This window comes from Mustela erminea, chromosome 4, assembly GCF_009829155.1.
Source record: "Mustela erminea isolate mMusErm1 chromosome 4, mMusErm1.Pri, whole genome shotgun sequence".
NCBI classification, from domain to species: Eukaryota; Metazoa; Chordata; class Mammalia; order Carnivora; family Mustelidae; genus Mustela; species Mustela erminea.
The window spans coordinates 88,075,680-88,097,117 of NC_045617.1; the positions used below are offsets into that span (position 1 = coordinate 88,075,680).

The following is a 21,438-nucleotide window of genomic DNA, read 5'->3' on the forward strand; positions in this document are numbered from 1 at the left end:
TTGTTCTATAGAAAATCTCTTTGTAAAGTGCATCATTTTTTAAAGTGCCAACATTCACTAAAGAAAGATGCGGAGTCCTACTTCTGTGTAGCAATTAAACAACCAGCGCTCTAGTGCCCACCGAGGGCAGGAGGTGAGGATTTAGATATGATTGGTGGTCCAGGCTCCTGTGCTCCAACCTCCTCCCGCTGACCTGTCCCTGCCACCAACCGGGCTCTCTTTGCTTCCAGTCTCACTCTGCCCTCCTTTGCCAGGGACCCTCCCTGCACTCTTAGTGGCACTGAAACTCCACCTACTCCCCTCTCCCCTCCAGCACCCATAAAACCTCCCAGGGTGGAAACACGTCACTGACTCACCAGGCAGGACTGCGCTTGAGGTTTCTGACCACTCTCAGGACCCGTGGGGTTTAGGGTTCTTGCTCAGACCTCTGAGTTCCCCTGAGATTGTCACCTACCCTCAGTGTGGCTTGCCCTGGAAAGGAGGGCAAAGCCAGGGTCCTGCAAAGAAGAGGCAGTGAACAGAGAGAGCCAGGTGGGAAGCCCGTTACTTGACCACAGCTTCCTCCTGGCCATCCCAGCTCCTCCGCCCAGGGCAGCCCTGATGGGGAAGGGGTAGCTGGGCACGGAGGAGAGGAGCAGCCGCTATGGAGACCCAGGAGCCATGCACCAAGCAGGGCTATTGCCTCCACGTCCAGATTCACAACTGCCCCTGGAGGTCCCGGCTTCCCTCTGCCTGCAATCAGCCCTTCCCAGCTCTCCCACTTCCCAGCCTGGCCTTGGCCTTTCTCATTTTGTCTATCTCAGAAGCGCTGGAAGAACTGAGCAGAGTCAGACCAGCTCCCGGTTTCCTCTTCCCTGGGGCCCCCATGTCTTCTCCTGCCAGCCCACAGGGAAAGGGTGGGAGGCTCTGGAAAGCCTTGCTCCTGCCACTGTTGCTGCCACTGCTGATCGCAGGTGAGGAGGAAGGGAAGAGAGCGGGGAGGAGAAGGGGGTGCAATAGGGACATCTGGGACAGCGGGACACGGAGCAAGTGCTCTGGGCCATGGGACAGCTTATGGAGCTGGTGCTGGTGTGGCCCTGACCTGCAGCCTGCTCTCCAGGCTCATGGGCACTACCAGAGGCTCAGCATCTTCACCGAGTGGCAGGGCAGACGCTTTCTGTGACATGCCAGTACCCCCCCAAAGTCTGGCCCTACGAGAGGAAGGGCTGGTGTAAGGAGCTGTCAGCGTTCAAGTGCACCAGACTCGTCACCAGCTCTGGTCCCGGCAGGCTGGTTCAGTCCTCTCGATTCTCAATCTGGGACAACCCTAGCACCGGCCTCTTCATCGTCACCATGACTGGTCTGAAGGAGGAAGACTCAGGACACTACTGGTGTAGAATCTACCACGCTTCCGGCAACTCTGTCTCTAAGTCCATAAGATTCTATCTGGCAGTGTCACCAGGTAAGCCCCTTCCTGGGGATCCCCTCTCTCCCTTCTGGTGCCTCCTGGTTTCTTAGTACCCTCCCCATCCAATTCTTCTGGGGAGGCTGCTGGGAACAGGTGCACGCACACTCCCACCTCATTCGCTGCCCACCTTGATGATTTACAAGTCTCCTAAAATATGCTCAAACAGATCATTTGAGCATGCTGACCAGCCTGAGCTCCTATGATCTGACCACCGGGGAGCCCAAGACTGCCCGGCATTTTTAGAGAAGGTGCCTGAATCTGGCACATAGTAGGTGCTCAGTAAATGTCTGGTCATTGGCCACAAACCAACCCCCCAACCATGTGGGTAGCATGTTGGGTTGTCCATTCCTCCTGGCCCAGATCAGCAGTCAGCATACTGGTCTGAAAGTCAAGGATGGTTTTTAGATGGTTGGGAAACAAGTAAAAAAAGATAAGATTTTATGACACATGACAATTAAAGGAAATTCAAACTTCAGTGTCCAGAAATAAAGGTTTGTTGGGAGCACAGTCATGCCTGTTTGCTTATCTCTGATCTAAGGCCATTTTCATGCTATAGGAGCAAAGTGGAATAGTTCCAACAGAGACCGTAGAGGCCACAAGCCTTAAAGTTCAGTTATAAAAATGGCCCACGTTGTTCGGGGCAAGTGTGCATGTAGGTGGTGGGTGTAGGTGTTCAACATTCTAGCCTTAATGTTGTCACGCTTCAGTCGTAACTGAGCAAGAACTTAGAAGTGAAATAGCAATTTCCTATATTAAATGCCATCCACACTTTAGACAAACAACCAGTATAGCCACACTGAAGGACTTTAATGTGACAAAGAAACATTCCTGCTTGTTAACTTCCTTAATCTGAATTACACTAAAACACCATAACTCTTCAGAGAAAATATATTCAAAATTGTTTTAATGCTTTAATAACACCTTAATAGAAAATCGGTCTCACAGAGTTATGTCGACAGAAATTCAGGAAGGAATTTCAAATCAATTTCCACAAGCTCAATATTTTTATTTTTAATTCTTACAAAAGGGAGTTAGTGATGTTCTATTTTCAAAATGCATCCTCAATCCTTCGTCAGTAGCTGGTTCCAAAATCTATCTTATAAAGATTGAAATATTGAAAACATAAATATTGAATATTTATAAATATTGAATATTTATAAATATTGAAAACATCTTTTGATGAAAAAATGTATTCTGGATCTAGGAATTTCCTACCACATATCTCCTTTCGGCAGAAAATAAAATTCAAAACATTCTATCACACTATTAAGGTTTTTCCATGAGTACCTTTGCAGATATCCGAATTCAATATCATCACCTGTTTTGATGATAATTGTTACCAAATTAAGAACAGGCTGTAACAACTCATAGAAACTTCTTCTGAACTTCTCTAACTCCTGTTTTTGCCCTGAGATTTTGTTTGCCATTGAACAATATGTTGCTTTCTTCCCTTGAGTGGAATAACCTCAAAGCCATAATATAACCAATGCTGATTGCATGATTCACATCTTTAAAAAGTGAATCATAACTCAGTTTTGATCTTGCCAAAACATTAGGAGTCCTTTCCGTAGATCATACATTTTCAACAGAACTCTCCCTCTAGGTGATCTCTGTTAACCTGGCACACAATACCAACCGTGCAGGGTTTGCACATTATCACAGAATAAAGAGAATGATTTCAAATTCAATACACTCATCTTTATTCAATTATCTTTATTAACATATAATATATTATTAGCCCCAGGGGTATAGGTCTGTGACTCATCAGGCTTACACATTTCACAGCACTCACCATAGCACATACCCTCCCCAATGTCCACCACCCAGCCACTATATCTCTACCCCCCACAAGTCCCAGCAACCCTCAGTTTGTTTTGTGAAATTAAGAGTCTGTTACGGTTTGTCTCCTCCCAATCCCTACTTGTTTCATTTTTACCTTCCCGATCCCCCAAACCTCCCGCCCTGCCTCTCAAATTCCTCATATCGGGGAGATTATATGATAATTGTCTTTCTCTGATTGATTTATTTCGCTCAGCATAATACCCTCCAGTTCCATCCATGTTGTTGCAAATGGCAAGATTTCATTTCTTTTGATGGCTGCATAGTATTCCTGTGTGTGTGTGTGTGTGTGTGTGTGTGTGTGTGTGTGTGTGTTACCACATCTTCTTTATCCATTCATCTGTTGATGGACATCTAGGTTCTTTCCATAGTTTGGCTATAGTAAACATTGCTGCTATAAACATTCGGGAGCACATGCCCCTTCGGATCACTAGGTTTGTATCTTTAGGGTAAATACCCAGTAGTTTAACGCATTCATCTTTTTGTAATTCACAAGTTTTACCACTTTGGGAAGCGCACAGTGTGGGTCAGCCGGTACTTTCTCATAGCACGCCTTCTTAATCTGAACGACCATTCCAGAATGTCCTCCCGCCCAAGCAGCTACAGCCATCAGAACATACTCCTGCGTGAACCTGGAACCCCAGACCCCTGGTCAATAATACAACCCTTCATGGCTCTATTCAGTTCAGCGATAGTTGTGTTTCTGACAATGAAGCAAAACGAGACAGAGGAATGACTTCCTCTTATCCTGTTCAAAATTCCATGTACAGTGAAAAGAAAACCTTTACAAAATTTATAATTCAATCCTCTTTTTGAAAAAAAAAGTTTATTTTGAATTTGCGGTTTTATGTTTTCCGTGTAAATGTCACTCGTTTTCATGATGTAGTTGTTCTTCAGCCAGCACATCTCAACAGCTAACTCACTGGGTTTGGTACTTCACCATTCATTGTAGCTACAAAACTTGTGCCAAAGGCAAGTGTCATCGCTTCCCATGGCTGTCGGCACAAATCTCCACAAAGGCAGTGGCTTAAAACCGCACAAACTTGTGATTTTACAATTCTACAGATCAGAAGTCTGGAAGGGGTCTCACTGAGCTAAAATCAAGGCGTCAGAGGCTGTACTCTTTCCTGAAGGCTACTTGGATAGAATCCACTTCTTGCTCATTCAGGTCTTGGGCAGAATTCTGTTCCTTGTAGCGATAGGACCCAAGTCCTGTTTTCTTGCAGACTAGGTACTTTTCAGCTTTTGCAGCTTCTAAAGGCTGCCACATTCTTTGGCCTGTGGCCCCCTTCCTCCGTCCTCAAAGCCAGAGGCCCTTTCCCAGCTGCATTTCTCTCTGACTACAACTGGGAAACACTCTCTGGTGTTTTATTTTGTTTTGTTTTGTTTTTAAATTTCATCCATTTATTTGACAGAGGGAGAGAAAGCATAAGCAGGGGGAACAGAAGAGAGAGAGAGAAAATCAGGATTCCCACCGAGCAAGGAGCCAGACTCGGGGTTCGATTCCAGGGCCCTGGGATCACGACCCAAGATGAAGGCAGAGGCTTAAACCAACTGAGCCATCCAAGTGCCCTCAATCCTTGTTATTAAATACTATCATTAGATGGGGTCCACCCAGAAACTCTCTCCACCCCCAAGATCTTTTTTTTTAAATTTTCCTGTATTTTTTTTAATTTTTATTTTATTCATTTATTTGACAGAAAGAGACAGCGAGAGAGGGAACACAAGCAGGGGGAGTGGGGGAGAGAGAAGTGGGCTTCCCGCTGAGCAGAGAGCCTGATGCAGGGCTCCATCCCAGGACTCTGGGATCATGACCTGAGCCGAAGGCAGACGCTTAACGACTGAGCCACCCAGGCGCCCCACCCCAAGATCTTTGACCTTAATGGCATCTTTAAAGTCCTTTTGGCCACGGAGGGTGACATTGACAGGTTCCCGGTATGAGGACACAGACATTGTTCTGCCTACCCCGGTGACGGATAACCTTTTCAAATAAAACCAGTGCAAACCCTTTGGAATAACTGCGGATGGGGAAGCATCTTTGGAATTAATTCCACAATCATCATTTGGTTTGTTATTACTGCGACATTCAGAGAAGAGATGGCTTTTCTTGACAAAAAGCTCAAGAACAGGGTGCCTGGGTGGCTCAGAGGGTTAAGCCTCTGCCTTCAGCTCAGGTCATGATGTCAGGGTCCTGGGATCGAGCCCCGCATCGGGCTCTCTGCTGGACAGGGAGCTTGCTTCCCCCTCTCTCTCTCTGCATGCCTCTCTGCCTACTTGTGATCTCTCTCTGTAAAAAAAAAAAAAAAAAAAACACAAATAAAATCTTTAAAAAAAAAAAAAAAAAAAGCTCAGGGACTTTTGTTTTGCTGTTTGTGAGTCCCTGAATGAGCTAATCACTCCTCCACCTTAGCGAATCATGATAAACTCTAAATTTTTATCAAGGATAGATTGAAATTTTCAATGATTATAAAAATAACAAACTATAAAAATAATTTTTTCAGGTGTTTATACAATTTTGGGTTAGAGTCAATGAACTACTGTTCAAGTATCATGGTCCTGCTCTGTAGCTTGCCCCCATGGAGACATCCATGACTGGGTGACAATGACCAAACTGGTCCATACCCTGTTCCACCGGACCTATGTGCCAGTCACATGCATGGACCTTGGGGCAATATCAAATTGATGTCGAATTTCAAGATCCTGACTCCCAGTTTCTGTATTCACCTTGTACGGGCAGGTTATAAACAATCTGTGGACCAGCACCAGCCCATAGACCACACACTGTAGCTCAGGACTAGACTTTTGCCTGAGGGTCCTGAGGACCTCCTCTGGTTGGGCATAAGGGTTGCTCCAGGTCATCCCTCCAGGCAGCCTCACCGTCATGTCCACTTGTCCATTGGCCTGGGACTCTCTCCTGTCATGGGGTGTCCCAACACCAGGCACCCTCTCCTCCCTGTCCCCTCAGCCCCTGCGTCTCTCTTTTCCTCAGCTCAGGGGAGACTGCTCCCCTCCTAGGCCCTGGGTGGGTGTGCAGACCTAGCTGAGGACCCTGACAGTCTCCATTTCCTGTCACAGCATTGGGGTGGACACCACCTGTTTCTCTTCAGGGCCTCAGCCACCCCCAATAGTCATTGTCCTCTTGTCTCCTTAATAGTCCCCATCACCTTTCCAGAGGTGACCTTCCACCAGCCTCCACCAAGAGCTCTTAGCACTGGTAGGTCTGGGGTCTTTCTGGAAAGGCAAGGTAAGTGGGGACAGATAGTTCACAAAGTTTCAGAATTAAGAGGGGGCCCCATAAAAGGTATTTACCTGGTCATTGTGGCAGTGGGGCCTGCGGAGGAGCTTAGGGTTCTGCTGCCAAACTGGGAAGGACAGGGGTGGGAAAGCAACCTTAAAATTCCCCATGAGGGACCCCATCCCCTAACAGTCCCAGAAGTATGAGCAAGAGAACAGATGCCAGAGTTTAGAGCCACTTAAAGACAGTGACTGTTTCCACACTTGGGGAGGCTGAAAGCTAGAGAGTGCCCTTCCAGCCATGTAGAAACGCTTAGAGGGAATTCCAGGCCTCCTGACTCCTCTTCCAGTGCTCTTTCCAGACCCAGGAATACCACCACAGGCCCTGTGAGGAGCCTGAGCCACAGCTCTGTCTAGTCTCGAGCCAGAGGACTTCACAGCCTGGGCCCACCCCCACGACTTGTTTTTTATCAGGGTTGACCGGCTTTCCTGCGCTCCAGAACAGATGTGCTGTCCCACCAGCTAACGAAGGGTCTTTCCCTCTCTTGGACAGCTCCTGCCTCCACACAGGCCAGCCGGGCTTCTGCTGAGCTGGTCTCATCACCGACCCAGAGCTCTGTGCCCCCAGCTGGAAGAGCCAAGCAGGCCCCCAGGCCCGCCTCTGCCATCACCACCCTTTCACCGTGAGTTCAGGGTGGGATCCTCACCCCGACGGCCCTGGCTCAGGGGCCCGCCACCCCAACCTCCTCCTCTCCCCTTCTTGTCCCCTGTCCTCCAGGCAACAAAACTCCACCCTCCGCTCTCACCCTGCAGCCCCCAGCGCTCTGGTCCCCGTGCTCTGTGTGCTGCTTGTGGCCAAGGGTCTGGCGCTAACAGTCCTGACTGTCCGGTGAGTAGGTTTGGTTGGGCTTGGCGGGGAGAATAGAGCCCAGAACGGCTTCTGTCCCGGACCCATGGTCAGACAGGGAATCAGCCAGTGAACCCAGAAGCAGGAAAAACTGTACCCAACAGGGCTGTCCAAATGAGTCCCTCCTGGGCTGCATCCATCGCGTGTGCTCACTAGCGGCCCTCCCCTATGTCCTTCTCAAACTCGGGTGCCTTGTCCACACGTCTCAGTCTGTTTCTCCCTTGCCTCTTTTCTCCTTCTCCCCCTTTCCTTCCCCTGCTCCTCTCCTGCTCTGATTCATCCCTCCTCCTGGACCACTGACCTGTATTCAACCTCCCACTCCCTGTCCTTCCAGGAAGGCCTACCCACAGCCACCAGGCCAGGGCACCCTCCCAGGGCCCAGCCCCTTCCCAAGTGGTGAGGGAGAAAGGCTGTGTGCAGGAGGGAGAGTCGTGCCCTGGGGAGAGGGGAAGGCAGGAGGGTGAAGGTAGGAGGGCACTGGGGGAAAGAAAGCCAGACCAAGAGCTCCTGGGGTCAGGCTTGCTGAAGGAGGGACCAGCTGTGGGGTCAGGGTGACTGGGTCAAAGCGTGGATTTGAGTCACTTCCTATATTTCTCTCCAAACACCACCCCCCCCCCCCCATCTCAGAGCCTTAAGGAGTCCACACGTGCAACACAGAGGGAAGTCTCTGATGCATCCAGCTCCGCCCAGACCCCAGGCTTCGGGATCCAAGGATGGCCAGTCTTCCCCAGGCCCCCAGGGAGCTCCTCCCTGGACTCTGAACCTTTTGTTCACTGCAAAGAAAAGGCAGAAGTCCCCCAGAACTTGTTCCAAGACCCTTGGCTACACCCCTCGCTCCAGTGCTGAGGATTTCCCAGCCTCGCCTCGTCCCAAGATCCAGGCCCACCAGTTGCTCACACGCAACTGGCTTCTGGGCCAGCACCATCCGGGTATGGGAGCTGAAGGCCAGTGCCGCAGCTGTCCCCCAAACCCGAGCCGGCACTGTGGGCGACTCTGACTCCTCTCCCTCTGTCTCCTGCCCTAGTCTTCCTTCTCATCCCCCGTTCCGTCCTCTTCCTCCCTTCCCCTTCTTCCCCTCCCCCTTTCTTTCCTATCTGTAGCCCTCCAGCTCAGCCAAGATCCCAGGTCACCCCCAACATTTCTCTCCCCGTCTCCATTTGCTCAGCCACACTCTGCCCAGCTGCTCTGTTCTGCTTCTCTCTGTTTGTTGCTGCCTCTCCATCCTCTTCCTCCCTCTTTGCAAATCCCCACCCCCGGCCACTTGGACCTGGCCAGTCTGTCAATCACCTAACTCATGTCCTGCCTTTGGTCTCCACCTCCTGGATTGCTCCCCCTCATCCATCCCTTCTCAAACACCCCGTGCATTTTTACTGCATGGGAGACCGAGTCCAGGATCATGATTGGGGCCTCAAGTTCTTCCAGGTTCAGCCTCCCCTTGTCACCATGTCATCGTGCACCACCCCCCCACCCCCGCTTCATGCTGCCCTCGCTGCCACCAAGAGGGCTGCAGGCTCCGGAGCGCAGTGACCCTCCCTTTTCTTGCACAAACTAAGCAGGAGGCTCCACACCTGAAACCAGCCTGCGCTGACCCCAGGCACTGCCCTCCTAGAGCTACTGTCTCTCTGACACTTCTCTCTCCATGTCAGACTTTCCAGACTGAAACTTTCTTTTCCCTCCTGTTCTTCATCTATTTTTCTTTATTCCTACTTTCCGGGAAAGTTCCTCAAGGATACATTCCGGTTCTTCTATTCAAAATTTACTATTTACGCTACCACAGCTTAACATTTCTAAACGGTCCAGTTGTTCTCTAAATGTTTTACAGCCTGCATGTTTTCTTTGGGGATGTAATTTTTTTCTCGGGCAACATAAAAGTTTTCACTTTTGAGGGTTGGTTTGTTTGTTTGTAAGCTTTGTGTATCTTCTGTTTCTTCCAAATACCTTTTTGTATCTTCTGTGTTCTCCTTTCATTGACTTCTGTCTTTCCTCAGAACTTTCTGGAAACCTCTCCTGCTTCTTGGCAGCCCTTCAGGAGTTAAAAGCTTGGTGGCTCCCTGTGTGCTACAGAGATTTGTGGACGCTACATTGATTTGGCAAGGGCATTGTTACAGACTGTTATGACTCTCCCCGCCCCATCTCCATTCACATGTTGAAATCCTAACCACCCCCCAATAATGGTATTTGTAGGGGGGGGCCTTGGAGGTGACTGGGGAAGGGGGATGGTGCCCTTATATAAAAGACCCTACAGCGTTCTCTGGCTCCTTCCACCCTGTGAGGACGCATAGTAGACAGACCTGTATGTATGAATCAGGGAGGTCTCGCCAAACAACCAATTCCACTGGCAACTTGGTCTTGGACTTCCCAGTCTCCAGAACTGTGAGAAATAAATGTTACATAAGCCACCGAGTCTGTGGTATTTTTGTTACAGCAACCCAATGGACTAAGACAAGCATGGCTGCATTTTTTTCTCTTTGATGTCAGTTTCTCCAAAAAGGCTCTTTGAACTGTTCTCCTGGGGGTGAAAGCTTGGTTCTAGGCACCAACTGTAGCAAAGCAAAGGGCATCTCTGCCCAGCATCTGTTTTCACTCACTTGGGCGCCAGGTGGAAGACGCTTTCCCTCTCTGCCGTGCCAGGTTCCCTGAGCAGGAATCTCTGACTCAGACCTCATCAGAGACTAACCTGCAGGTTGTCTGCAGGGTGTGAAGAGCGGGAGAAGGATGTGGGCAGTTGATCTACTCGCTCTGTCTCAGGGCAGGCAGAGAAGATACGAGTCTGACCACTTCTCAACCGAGCCCCCCACTTGTAGTCTGTGTCCTGAACTACCCATGCCTCCGATTTCGAGGGGTTTCTGGGATTCTAAGGTAAAAAGGATTCACTTCTTATTTCTCCTACCCCCTTTTATCTGGTGATTATATCCTATTGTTACCCAGCTTTAAGATGCTCCTGGAGCTCTCTCTCTCTCTCTATCCCCGAAGATGGATATATATAATTTTTACCCACTTACCACCACTTCCCTCACACAAATTCCACACCTCCTTGGTGAGAACAGAGAGGACTCAGATTTTCCATCAAACCGTCTGTCCCCACTCCCACTACCATGGACAGGACTGAGCGAGACCCCCAATCTCCAGTTGCTCCTGTAAAGATCCCAGCCCCTTCTCCACCCCACCCCCCACAGCCAGTGCTGGAACCCCCAGACCTGTGGCTTTGTTCCTTTCTCCCTGTTTATTCCAGTCACAAGAGCCCGGGGCTCCCTGGTCCTCCCTCATCACCCAGGATCATGTCATAATAAGACCTTGTGAATTCATCAAGTGAGCCCATTTCCCACTCTTTCCCAAACCCATCAATCTCTTCGCTCTTCACTCTGAAATATGAGCACTCACGAGCTCAACTTCTCTGTAGGTCACCTTCCTATGTTCACAGAAATTTGCCTTTCCTCTGAGAACACTGCTCTCTCTGTAGTTGGGTGACATTTCACTCTCCTTTCCCACTAGGCCTGATGTGGGCAGGGTGTCCTCTTCGCTCCTCATTGCCACTTCCTATCTTCTTAGCCTACCTAAAGCAGCCCCACAGTTTATTTCCTGCCATCAGACTATACCATAGACCGCATTACTGTGACATCTTCTATACTATCCGGAGTCGCCCTCCTTCTTCTCATTGTCCTTAACTGCTGGCTTATGGTTACTCCCACGGTTCCTGTCATCACTTCGTGAGCTGGGGCCCACTTGGACTCATGGACCATCCTCCCAAATCCCTGGCCTCCCAGTTCCTCCCAGTTCCCTCCCCTGGCCTCTCCCACAATGATTTCATCGCCTTCCTGCCTTGGCCACCCATTCAGATGGCCAACAGGAGTAGTGGCTCCCTTCCTTGGTCTTAACTCAGAGCACCCACCTTCCAGCCACACCACCTGTCTCTCTAGCTCAAGCCTGCTCACCTAATCACAGTGCCCCTTCAACCCCACTGGGATCCCTAGTCCCCTAGTCTTGCCATCTTGTCCCTCTCCCTCACTGCACTCATGCTTTCCTCTTCCTTGGCTTCCATAGCCCACCCTTACAACTGCTCTTTGGCATACAGTTTCAATTCCTTTTCCCCTCTGCTTTCATTGAACTCTCCTGGCACAACTCCAGCCCTGGTTGTATCCGGCTTTCCATTGCTCCATCCTGCATCTTGTCCTAAAGCTGAACACAGCTGGACAAAAGCAACCTACCTTGAAAAGTCTCTCCCTTACACAAGTGGTCTCCATTCTAGACCTCTTGTTCACACTGTCCTCTGGCCCCCCTCCCACATTCCAGTGCCTTCTCCTCACCCTCAGCTGGTGTCCTTGCACCTTAACTCACTGAAAACAATGAGGTCTATTTGGTCCAATTGCACCCATCAATTATCCCCCTTCTGTTCCCCAAGTGCACTCTCTTTTCCTTGCTCCCATCACAGGCTGAACTCTTCACATAGGAACCCATCCCATCTTCTCTTGTCTACCTAAGAAAATTACTCCAGAAGTTCACCCCCTCTCATGCGTCATGACAATCAGAATTAAAATGGGCTATGATGCATTAAAAACTCTCTCTTGACCTCACAGCACCTCCACCTACTGCCCCACATCCTATGGCCCTTTATGACAAAACCCATAAAAGGAGTAGATACATTCTCAGTCCCCAATATCTCTCTCTCTCTTGTCTCTTAAACTCCAATCAGGACTTTGTTTGACCCACTCCATGAAACCTCTTGCCCCCGTCTCCAGTTACTTCCACATTGCTAACTCCAGAGGTCAAGCCTCAAAACTCATCATATTGGAAAGATGAGCGGCTTTGGATATGACTTGCCACTACTCACTTCCTGAAATGCTTTTTTCCCTTGGCTTATAACAACAACAACAAAGTCTTGTCGTTTTCCTCCCAACTCATTCGATGCTGTGCAGTAAGTTACCCAAAAACTTAGTAGAGTAAAACAACAAATGATGTATTTATTATCTCAAAAATAAGTCTGGAGCAGGAAGTCAGAAATTTGGCAACATCTTAACTAATGTTCATGATTCAGAATCTCTCATGCACTGCAGTCAGGACATCAGCAAGAAATGGAGTCATGGGAAAGCTTGACAACTGTGGTCCAGTTCCAAGATGGCTCACACACACGGTTGCTGGGATGAGGCCTCAGTTTCTCTCTGTGTGGGTCTTACTTCATGATGTGGGAGCTAACTTCCTCAGAGAGACCGATCCAAGAGAGACTGAGGAGGAAGTCACAGTGCCTTCATGATCTAGTCTGTGAAGTCACACACACTTCAATAGAAGGTGGTCACTAGGGCCAGCTCACACTCAGAGGGAGAGGGATGGGTCTCCATATCTTGAAGGAAGAGCTACAGAACCACCACAGTTCCTCCTCGGCCACAAATTATTAACATTTCTCCCTCATTCAAAATATAGTCATCAAAAATGCATTCATGGGTAAAGGAAGTCAAAAGGTAAAAATGCAACATTAAAAAATGGAGAGAAAAAAGATACACCCATCCCCTCCAAAAGCTTCCACAAATCTCACTGGAATATGGCATCAGCATTAGGTCCAGAAGATTGTCACTTAAATCAGGCCCAGACGTGGATGAGTCTCCTTGGGTGAAGTTCCTTACATACAGCTCCTTGGGTGCAGTTAGTTCTCCATATGAAGACCTATGGGTGGAAGAGACAAGTTATCTACCAGACACAAACCCGACATACAATGGTGGCACAAGCCTAGGATAGCACAAGAGTCATCCCTGGTCAAAAGAGGGGGAGATGGGAGGCAAATAGAGCAGTGATCTGTGGAAAAACTGGAGCTCCACTAGACAGACATTGGAAATTCCTTGATTTGGCTCTGCCTTACTTTGACCTGGGAATGAGTCATCATGGCTCTTAGCCTCTCACACTGGGCTCCTGGGTCTGCCCTCTGAGGCATCCTTCACTTTCCATGAAAGATTGCCTATACTTATAGCTTCGTAGTGTTCTCAACCTGCTTCCTTCCAGAAGAATTGGGAGGATACAAAGACCTTTTTAAAATTTTATACTCTGTTCCTTTCAGTCCAAGCTGGTGGTACTTTGTGAATATCACTCTCTAAAAAATGTGTGGGTCTCCTGTGAATCTTATTGAAATCCACTCCATTAGACAAAAACCATACTCACAAATCTCTTCAAGATAAGGTCTTCTCCATACATTGGGCTTCTGCTGAGAAGCTAAAGGGTAATCTCTTTTAGCATCAAGGAAGCCCTTGAGTTTCATTGAAGGAGTCCATGAGGTATGTACCCTCAAGATCCTTAGGGGGCTTTTGTCTAAAGCATTATCTTGATCTTTCTCGGGTCCTAACAAGAGATTCCACAACCAAGCTTGGTTTCATCTTTAGACCATATTTTCCTGAAAGCTTTAGCGTCATTCACTATGTGGAGATCCTGAGAACTTTCAAAGCCATCAGAATCCAGCTCTTTCATGTTGAATAGCCCTGCCTATAGTTTACCTCCCTGCTCTCACAGTTTCCAGTAAGCCAAGGGAAGAAACCAGGCAGCCTCCTCGAAACTTGGCCCGGAGGTCTTAGCTACACCACCCAGTTCATCACATATTTCTTCTATTTTCCACATTACTGCTGCTGGCTGTGTTGCTAACCTTCTGCCACCACACAACAAGGATCCTTTCTTCTTCTCTCCTACTGGCTCAGTGGATTTGGGAGAATGTTCTTTATGTCTATATGCCCAATCTCCTCCGCAGGAAAAGGAGAACTGATAGTATCCACACACTATTTGGATCACTAAGTGGGATGGTATATTCATAATGCATCAGACATATGGAGGACATGAGGAACAAATGCTGAGCTTTAGAGGGAGTGAGGTGTAGTGGGAAGAGTATTCACCTGTTACAGAGCAGAGGCCACTCAGAGCTGATCTCAGCTGGAGGGACAGAGAGCCTACAGGGAGTTGGCTCCTCTTCTTGGTAGACAGCAGAGGGGAACACAGGAAAGAATCAGATTGAAGAAACTGACCAACCTAGGCCCAAAACACATGCATATTCACTGACATCCCCGTTCAGGCCAGTAGTAGCCAGGGACAGCCTTCCTCCTTATCAGGAGGCTGTGGTGACCAACTCAGTGTAACGGGATGGGAAAGGGGTAGCCTTTGCATCTGGGTGCCATTCTGCCACAGTTCCTGACCCCCTCCTTCTGGATTCCTGCTCTGATTGCAGGTGGGACATGCAGTGGACAACCCTGATGGAACCCAGGAGCCCAGATGCCAGTAAAGTCACCTGCCACTTTCAGTAGGTCATTGACCTTCTCCAGATGCATCTCCTCTCTTGTAGGGAGATAAATATTGCCACCACACTGTTGGGAGGGCTTAGATAAACAACACAATTGGACAAGCCTTGCACATTATAAAATTATGTGACTACATATTGCTTCTGAAGTTTTCTTCAAATTCTTTTTTTGTTTTATTTTGTCTCTTAAAGTTTTATTTACTTAAGTAATCTCTACATCCAACTTGGGGTTCGAACTCATGACCCTGAGACCAAGAGTCACACACTCCTCCAATGCAGCCAGCCAGGAGCCCCTAAGTTTTCTTCAAATTCTAAAACTGTCCTGCATTCCCATATCTGATCTCCAGGGGACCAACTTGTCCACTTTTTACTGTTTTCTCCACCATCCCCCTTCTTATCCTCACTTCTCCCATTGACCCCTGGACACTCAGGAACCCCATCAGTGCTGTTCCAAGCAGGGAAAGGGGGGCCCCTGGGTGGCTCAGTCGTGAAGTGTCTGCCTTCAGCTCAGGTCATGATCCCAGGGTCCTGGGATCGAGCCCCATATTGGGCTCCCTGTTCAGCGGGAAGCCTGCTTCTCCCTCTGCCACTCCCCCTGTTTGTGTTCCCTCTCTCGCTGTGTCTCTGTCAAATAAATAAATAAAATCTTAAAAAAAAAAAAAAAGCCGGGAAAGACACTACATATAAGCCCAGTGGGCAGAGGGGCACAGGGTGAGCAGGACTTGGAAATGAGATCCCGATTATGGTCCCAGCTCAGCCCTCTCTGAACTTCTGCTTCTTTCACTGAAAAAGAAAGGGGATGGAGGTGAGTTCTAAAGCCTCTTCCACAGGTGGCTAAGCCGATGGGCATGAAATGAACTTCCCTGAGCCTGGCTAAGTCTCCAGGGACAGAGCACCATGAGATGCAAACAGACAAAAGAGCCCGCAGCCCTAGAACACAGCATCTATAGGTGGAGGGGCCCTTGTGGAAGATTCCAGTGTGGACAGAGGGAAGGAGCAATGGCGTGGGAACAAAGTTGGAATGGCAGGTGGCTGGGGAGGAGATGGAAGAAGCAGGACGCTGGTGGACAGTACAGAGTGACACAAGGAACCCAGCAAGGAGGAGTACGAATTACAATTTATAATAAATCTATATTGTGGTCTTCATCCATGGTTCCTGCTCACATCTGCCAAAATCATTGGAATTTCCTGAGCGATCAAAGTCTCTTTAAAAAAAAAAAAAAAGTAGGCTCCACACCCAGCATGGAGCCCAACATGGGGCCTGAACTCAGGACCCCAAGATCAAGACCTGAGCTGAGATCAAGAGCCGGACACTTTACCGACTGAGCCACCCAGGTGCCCCAATCAAAATCTCTTGCTCCTGAGATGGACGTATCTTTTGTCATATTTGGTCTGTCTTCAGTTCCCAAAATGTCAGAGCCATAAAGGTGACATGGGTGACTTGTCATTCATAACAAACCCCTTGCCACCACCTCTAAGTTTATGTTAATGTGCTGACATTTGGATACCCCCTAAGGATGGGGGCTGGTTGCCAGGGGAACCAACCCTGGTTAGAGGGTTGGAACTTTTAATCCCATCCCCCAATTTCCTGGGAGGGGAGAGGGGCTGAAAGTTGAAACAGTCTCCTATGGCCAGTTATTTAATCAGTGGTGCCTATGTAAGGGAGCCTCCATAAAAATCCAAGGAAGGAAAGGGTTTGTGGTGTTTCCACATTGGGGAACCAGAATGTTTCCACCCAGGGCCCCAAGCGACCCTGGGACAGAAGTTCCTGCGCCTGTAAACTCACCTTACTCATTGCTTCCTCTGATTGTTGCCACAGACCCTTTAATATTCTTTGTAATAAAACAGTCTTCTAGTGAGTCAACAAGTTTTCTGAGTTCTGTGAGCCACTCTACAAATTAGTGGAGCCCAAGGAGGGGGTCGTGGAAACCCCCACTTCATAACCAGTTAGAAGCACAGGGGACAATCTGGGACTTGTGACTGGCATCTGTAGTGGGGGACCACGTCCTTAACCCGCAGGATCTGCCCCTGACTCCAGGTCAGTAGTATCAGAACAGAGTTCCACTTACGGGACACGCAGTCAGTGACTGTGAAGAAGTGAGTTAATTGCTTGGTGGTATGGAAAAAGCACACATCTTAATGAGGAGTTTGCTGTGGAGTCACATTAGACTTTGGAGTGACCATGACCTCATGTGCTCCTAGCGAGGGCGCAACGTCCCAGGAAGGGACTGAAGCCCCTGACCCATCTTATCCACCCCTACGAGTCTGGCAGCATGCTGGCATCCAGGGACAATTCAGGCTCCCAGGCTTGGGGTCTTTTCCTCAGAAATCCGCCTCCTTTTTTTGCAGTCCTCAGCCTCCCTTCTGGGCTCCTCTGAGGACCAGACTACATCCCAGCCCCAAAGAGGGGAATTCTGGGGAAATCGGTGGTCTCGCTTATGCAGACCAGAATTTCTGTCTCCTGGGGAAGTGCCGAATATACTGGAGAAATCTGAATATGGACTGGGTAGAACAGTCTATTAAGAAATGGTTTTTAATTGCATTGGCTATGATAATATTAATTTGCTATGTAGCAAGAAGCTCTTTTTTTTTTTTCTTTCAGAGCTGCATACTGAATTATGTAAGGGTGAAATGTCAGGCTATCTGCAATTTATTTTAAAATACTTCCTCATAAAAAATACAGTGAGTTAAAAATAAAGAACTGGAGTGGGGTACCTGGACTCCACACTCCAGAGACCGTGTCTGCTACAGGCACGTCCTGCTCCTCTCTGGAAATTAGACAAATGCCTCCTTCCTGCTCCCCTCCTCCTCCACCGGATCCCATTCCTACAGAGAAATTACCAAAAAAAGCTCTCTTCGAGGCCCACTGATGAGAAAAATGCAAACCTTCCAGGGGCTGACATGCAAACCCACCATGGAATCTGCCCCCCTACTCTGCAGCCCCAATGACCGATGCACCCTAGGGTTCTTCTACCTGGGTGTCATCAGGGGACAGCAACGGCAGCCACCACCGAACCCACCGTCCCAGCAACATGCCCAGGTTTCTGTGAAGCCCTGAACTTGACACAGGTTGAGGGATCTCTGAGAGGGCTGCATCTAGACTCACCACACCAGGCTTCTTGGGGCTTTTTTCTCTTTCCTTTGCAAATTAGGTAGAAACATCAACATTTTCCTGATTCTAAAAACCGTGAAATTCATGAAAAGAAAGTCTGTTCGATTCTTTCATCTACTTATTTTTTCAAGTGACATGTTGCAAGCCTCAGGAGGTCGGGCTGCAGAGGGAACTAAGGGAGGAGCAGGACCTCCCAGCACTGAGGCTGCTTCTCCCCACCTGAGCCAGCCCCTCCTCTCCCACCAGCCCCTCTAAGGACCCCACCTGGCACGCTCTGCTCCCTCTGCTCTCAGCTCTCCCCTCCCCACCTTTGCCTGAGCTCCTCTTTGCACCTCCCATCTTCCTCCCCTCAGTGCCCACAAAACCTCCCAGGATGGAAACACGACATTGTCCCACAACTTAGACCTGGAAATAAAGCCTATGGGGCCGAGTGGGACTTAGGACTGTGGTCAGGACCCAAAGGACCCTCTGACTCTGTCATCTCTCTTTAGCCCATCTTTCTGGGGAAGAGCAGTAAAGCCAACACCCAGGAAATGACAGTTTGCAGAAAGATGGTGTGCAGAGAGAGAGAAGAAAGAGTGGGACAGTGCTTAGTTGACCACAATTTCCTCTGGGGACTTTTCGGCCCCTAGCTGGGCTCCAACAGGAAAGCTCAGGCCCACTGATGGCAAACACAGTGCTCCCATCACAGATCACAGGGTATTTTCACAGATGAAACCTTCCCTGAGGAAATGGGTGTCCATAAGCTTCAATCTCCTGCTCACCCATCCTTTCCCAGAGGACTGCCTCCCTCAAAATCACCCCTCACAGAAACCAGGAAGAAAAACACTGACAGATTTCCTATTTTAAAAAACCATTTTTGTTGTTAATATAGAAACAATAGATCCAAAATTGAGTCCCTTGTGCTAAGCCCCATCAGCAAACCAAGACTTACTACCTGACCTACCAGCAGCTTCCGCCCCTCCCAGGAACCAGTCAGTATGAAGTAACCTGGTCAGCGCTGGTGAACACTGCTTGATAGAGCCCTGCCTTCCATCAGAAATGGTGACCTTTCCTGAAACACTCCTCACTAGGCATTTCCTATTTCTGACCCCTTCTGCCTATACAAGCATTTTGTACCTTTTTTGAGGCTCCTCGGAAAACCTTCCCAGCTGCTAGATGGGATGCTGCCCATGGGATGCTGAATAAAGCCAATGTCTTTAAATACACTGAGTTGAATTTCATTTTTTTTAACAATGTGTATGATAAAGAATACCACAACCCATATTTTTAAGTGACAGATAGAGAAAATAATACATGTTATGCAAAGAATATCTGGGATGTATAAGGAACATAAAATCGGGGACACCTGGGTGGCTCAGTGGGGTAAGCCTCTGCCTTCAGCTCAGGTCATGATCCCATGGTCCTGGGATTGAGCCCCACATCCGGCTCTCTGCTCAGCAGGGAGCCTGCTTCCTCCTCTCTCTCTGCCTGCCTCTCTGACTACTTGTAATCTCTATCAAATAAATAAATAAAATCTTTAAAAAAAACACAAAATCGATAAGAAAAGGACAATGCTCAATGGGAGAAACAGAAAAGGTAGAAACTATAATCCAATGAAACACCCAGAGAAAATTCATAGGTAGGAAACAGCATCCATTTTATCAGTAAATGGGAAAATGCAAATTAAAACAATGGGTGGGAGAATCATTTTTCACCCATTAAGTTAATAAAAATTTCAAAGATTGGTCCTTTCCAATGATGATAAGGTTGTGAGAAAATTGATAGGAATATAAGTGAGTGCATCCTTTTAGGAAATCAATTTGTCCAGATATACCAAAATATTAAATGTCCATCTCTTTCCTGCAAACAAGTTCATCATTTCTGGGGTTTGTGTGAGAGAAGAGACTTGTGCATGTACAAAGCGGTATATAAAAGGTTGTTTGTCACAATGTTTTATGTAACAGTGAAACTTCAAAATAAAGTGGCAATGAATAGGAAAGGAAGACAATGAATGATGCATCGTCTCCAGTATAGGGTACCATGTGGCAAGTTATGAAGAATGAAGCAGATCAGTGTGTATCAAAATGCATGGATCAGATTGTGTGTGTGTGTGTAAAAACAGGGAAGAATGTGTGTAAGGATCACATGCTAATAGCAGCCAAGTCTGGGTATGGGGTGTGACTGGGGTGTGAATGGGAAATTTCACTTTCACATTTTACTGAGTATTCTGCATTTGAATATTTTTACAATAGTGTGTACTTGGGTTAGATAAGATGGAAATTTGTTCATGGCTGTTGAAGCAAATGGAAGCAAATGAAGAAGTTAGAGGTCACAGCAGATTTGTGCCACCAGCCCTTGCCCCCAGGAGGGCATTGGAAGGATGTGCACATCCTGTTGGCCATGTCCCACGGTGACAGGATAGTCTCAGTGTCCTCTCTGGAGGTCCATCTTCCACATGGTGTGTGCTCTCAGGAGTTGCCCAACACTTTTTTTTTTTAAAGATTTTATTTATTTATTTGACAGAGAGAGATCACAAGTAGGCAGAGAGGCAGGCAGAGAGAGGAAGGGAAGCAGGCCCCCAACTGAGCAGAGAGCCTGATGTGGGGCTTGATCCCAGGACGCTGGGATCATGACCTGAGCCGAAGGTAGAGGCTTAACCCACTGAGCCACCCAGGTGTCCCGTGGAGTTGCCCAACACTTTAACTTCACATTTGTTCCATTCCCCGAACCATTCAGTGAGCTTAACATCACCAGCTGAAACCCTACTGCATGTCCCACCCACGACTTGACTGACTCTACAGGCAGCAAGTGTCCTTTATGTACTTCAGATAAAAATGCGCATTATGCCCTAATTCATAATTGCCCCAAACTGGAAACAACCCAAAGGTCCTTCCACTAGCAAACTGTAGTACTTTCTCTTTTTCTTAAGATTGTATTTATTTATTTGAGAGAGAGAGAGAGAGAAAGAGAGCACACGAGAGCATGAGCCATGGAGAGGAGCTAAGCAGAGGGAGAGAAGAAGACTCCGTGCTGAACGTGGATCCTGACACAGGGCCCAGTCCCATGACCCCAAGATCATGACCGGAGCCAAAAATCAAGAGTCAATGCTTAATCGACTGAGCCACCCAGGTGCCCCGGTAGTATTTTCATACAATGGAATACTACTTGGCAGTACAAAGGAACAAACTACGAATGCACACACACACAAAATGGATAAATCCCCAGTGCATGTTGAAAAAGGTCACGTTCAAAAGGCTAATTATGGCTCTATTTAAAAAAAGAAGGACAACATAGTACATGATTCCATATATCTGACATCCTGGAACAGACAAAACTATTGGGACAGAAATCACTGATTGGGAGAATTTGGGTGGGTGGGGAGAATGGTCTGTCTATATCTGGGTTGTATTGATGGTTCCATGACTGTGATTTGTCAAACTCCTAGAACTGTACACTGTGTGTGCAAACCACACCCCCAATGCAAGTAACAAAAGAGAGACATTTGTCTCATGCCAGAGAGTCTGCTCACTGCAGCCTCCTCTGCCTGCTCTATGCACATGGAGCACATCTAAGTCAGAGCTTTCCTTCCTTCCATTCCCATTTTTATTCCTCTTTTTTCCTCTTCTTCCTCTCCTTATTCTTACCCAGCAGAAAGC

The 21,438-nt window shown here is 48.0% G+C and overlaps 1 protein-coding gene across 7 annotated transcripts; it reads left to right on the forward strand.

Annotated features, from left to right (window-relative positions):
• LOC116588603 (natural cytotoxicity triggering receptor 2-like) lies at window positions 1–14,805 on the forward strand. 7 transcript variants are annotated; one of them, XM_032339900.1, is made up of 6 exons: window positions 8–953; window positions 1,269–1,441; window positions 7,074–7,203; window positions 7,299–7,409; window positions 8,055–8,356; window positions 9,416–9,540. In XM_032339900.1, exons 1-6 carry the CDS (start codon window positions 661–663, stop codon window positions 9,511–9,513), a joined length of 1,107 nt encoding a protein of 368 aa, XP_032195791.1. In that variant the 5' UTR covers window positions 8–660; the 3' UTR covers window positions 9,514–9,540. The 7 variants fall into 7 exon arrangements, with proteins under 7 accessions (XP_032195793.1, XP_032195794.1, XP_032195791.1 ...); XM_032339899.1 differs by lacking the exon at window positions 9,416–9,540 and adding an exon at window positions 14,620–14,805 and having other exon boundaries at window positions 23–953; window positions 1,100–1,441; XM_032339897.1 differs by having other exon boundaries at window positions 26–953; window positions 1,100–1,441.
• Window positions 14,806–21,438: the final 6,633 nt, after the last annotated feature.

Excerpts from the sequence above, each read along its gene's own strand:
- LOC116588603 (XM_032339897.1), top strand. The coding sequence starts at position 644 with ATGGAGACCCAGGAGCCATGCACCAAGCAGGGCTATTGCCTCCACGTC. Across the intron at positions 7,204-7,298 it reads GCCATCACCACCCTTTCACC|GCAACAAAACTCCACCCTCC; the intron begins GTGAGTTCAGGG and ends CCTGTCCTCCAG. Across the intron at positions 7,410-8,054 it reads CTAACAGTCCTGACTGTCCG|AGCCTTAAGGAGTCCACACG; the intron begins GTGAGTAGGTTT and ends CCCCCATCTCAG.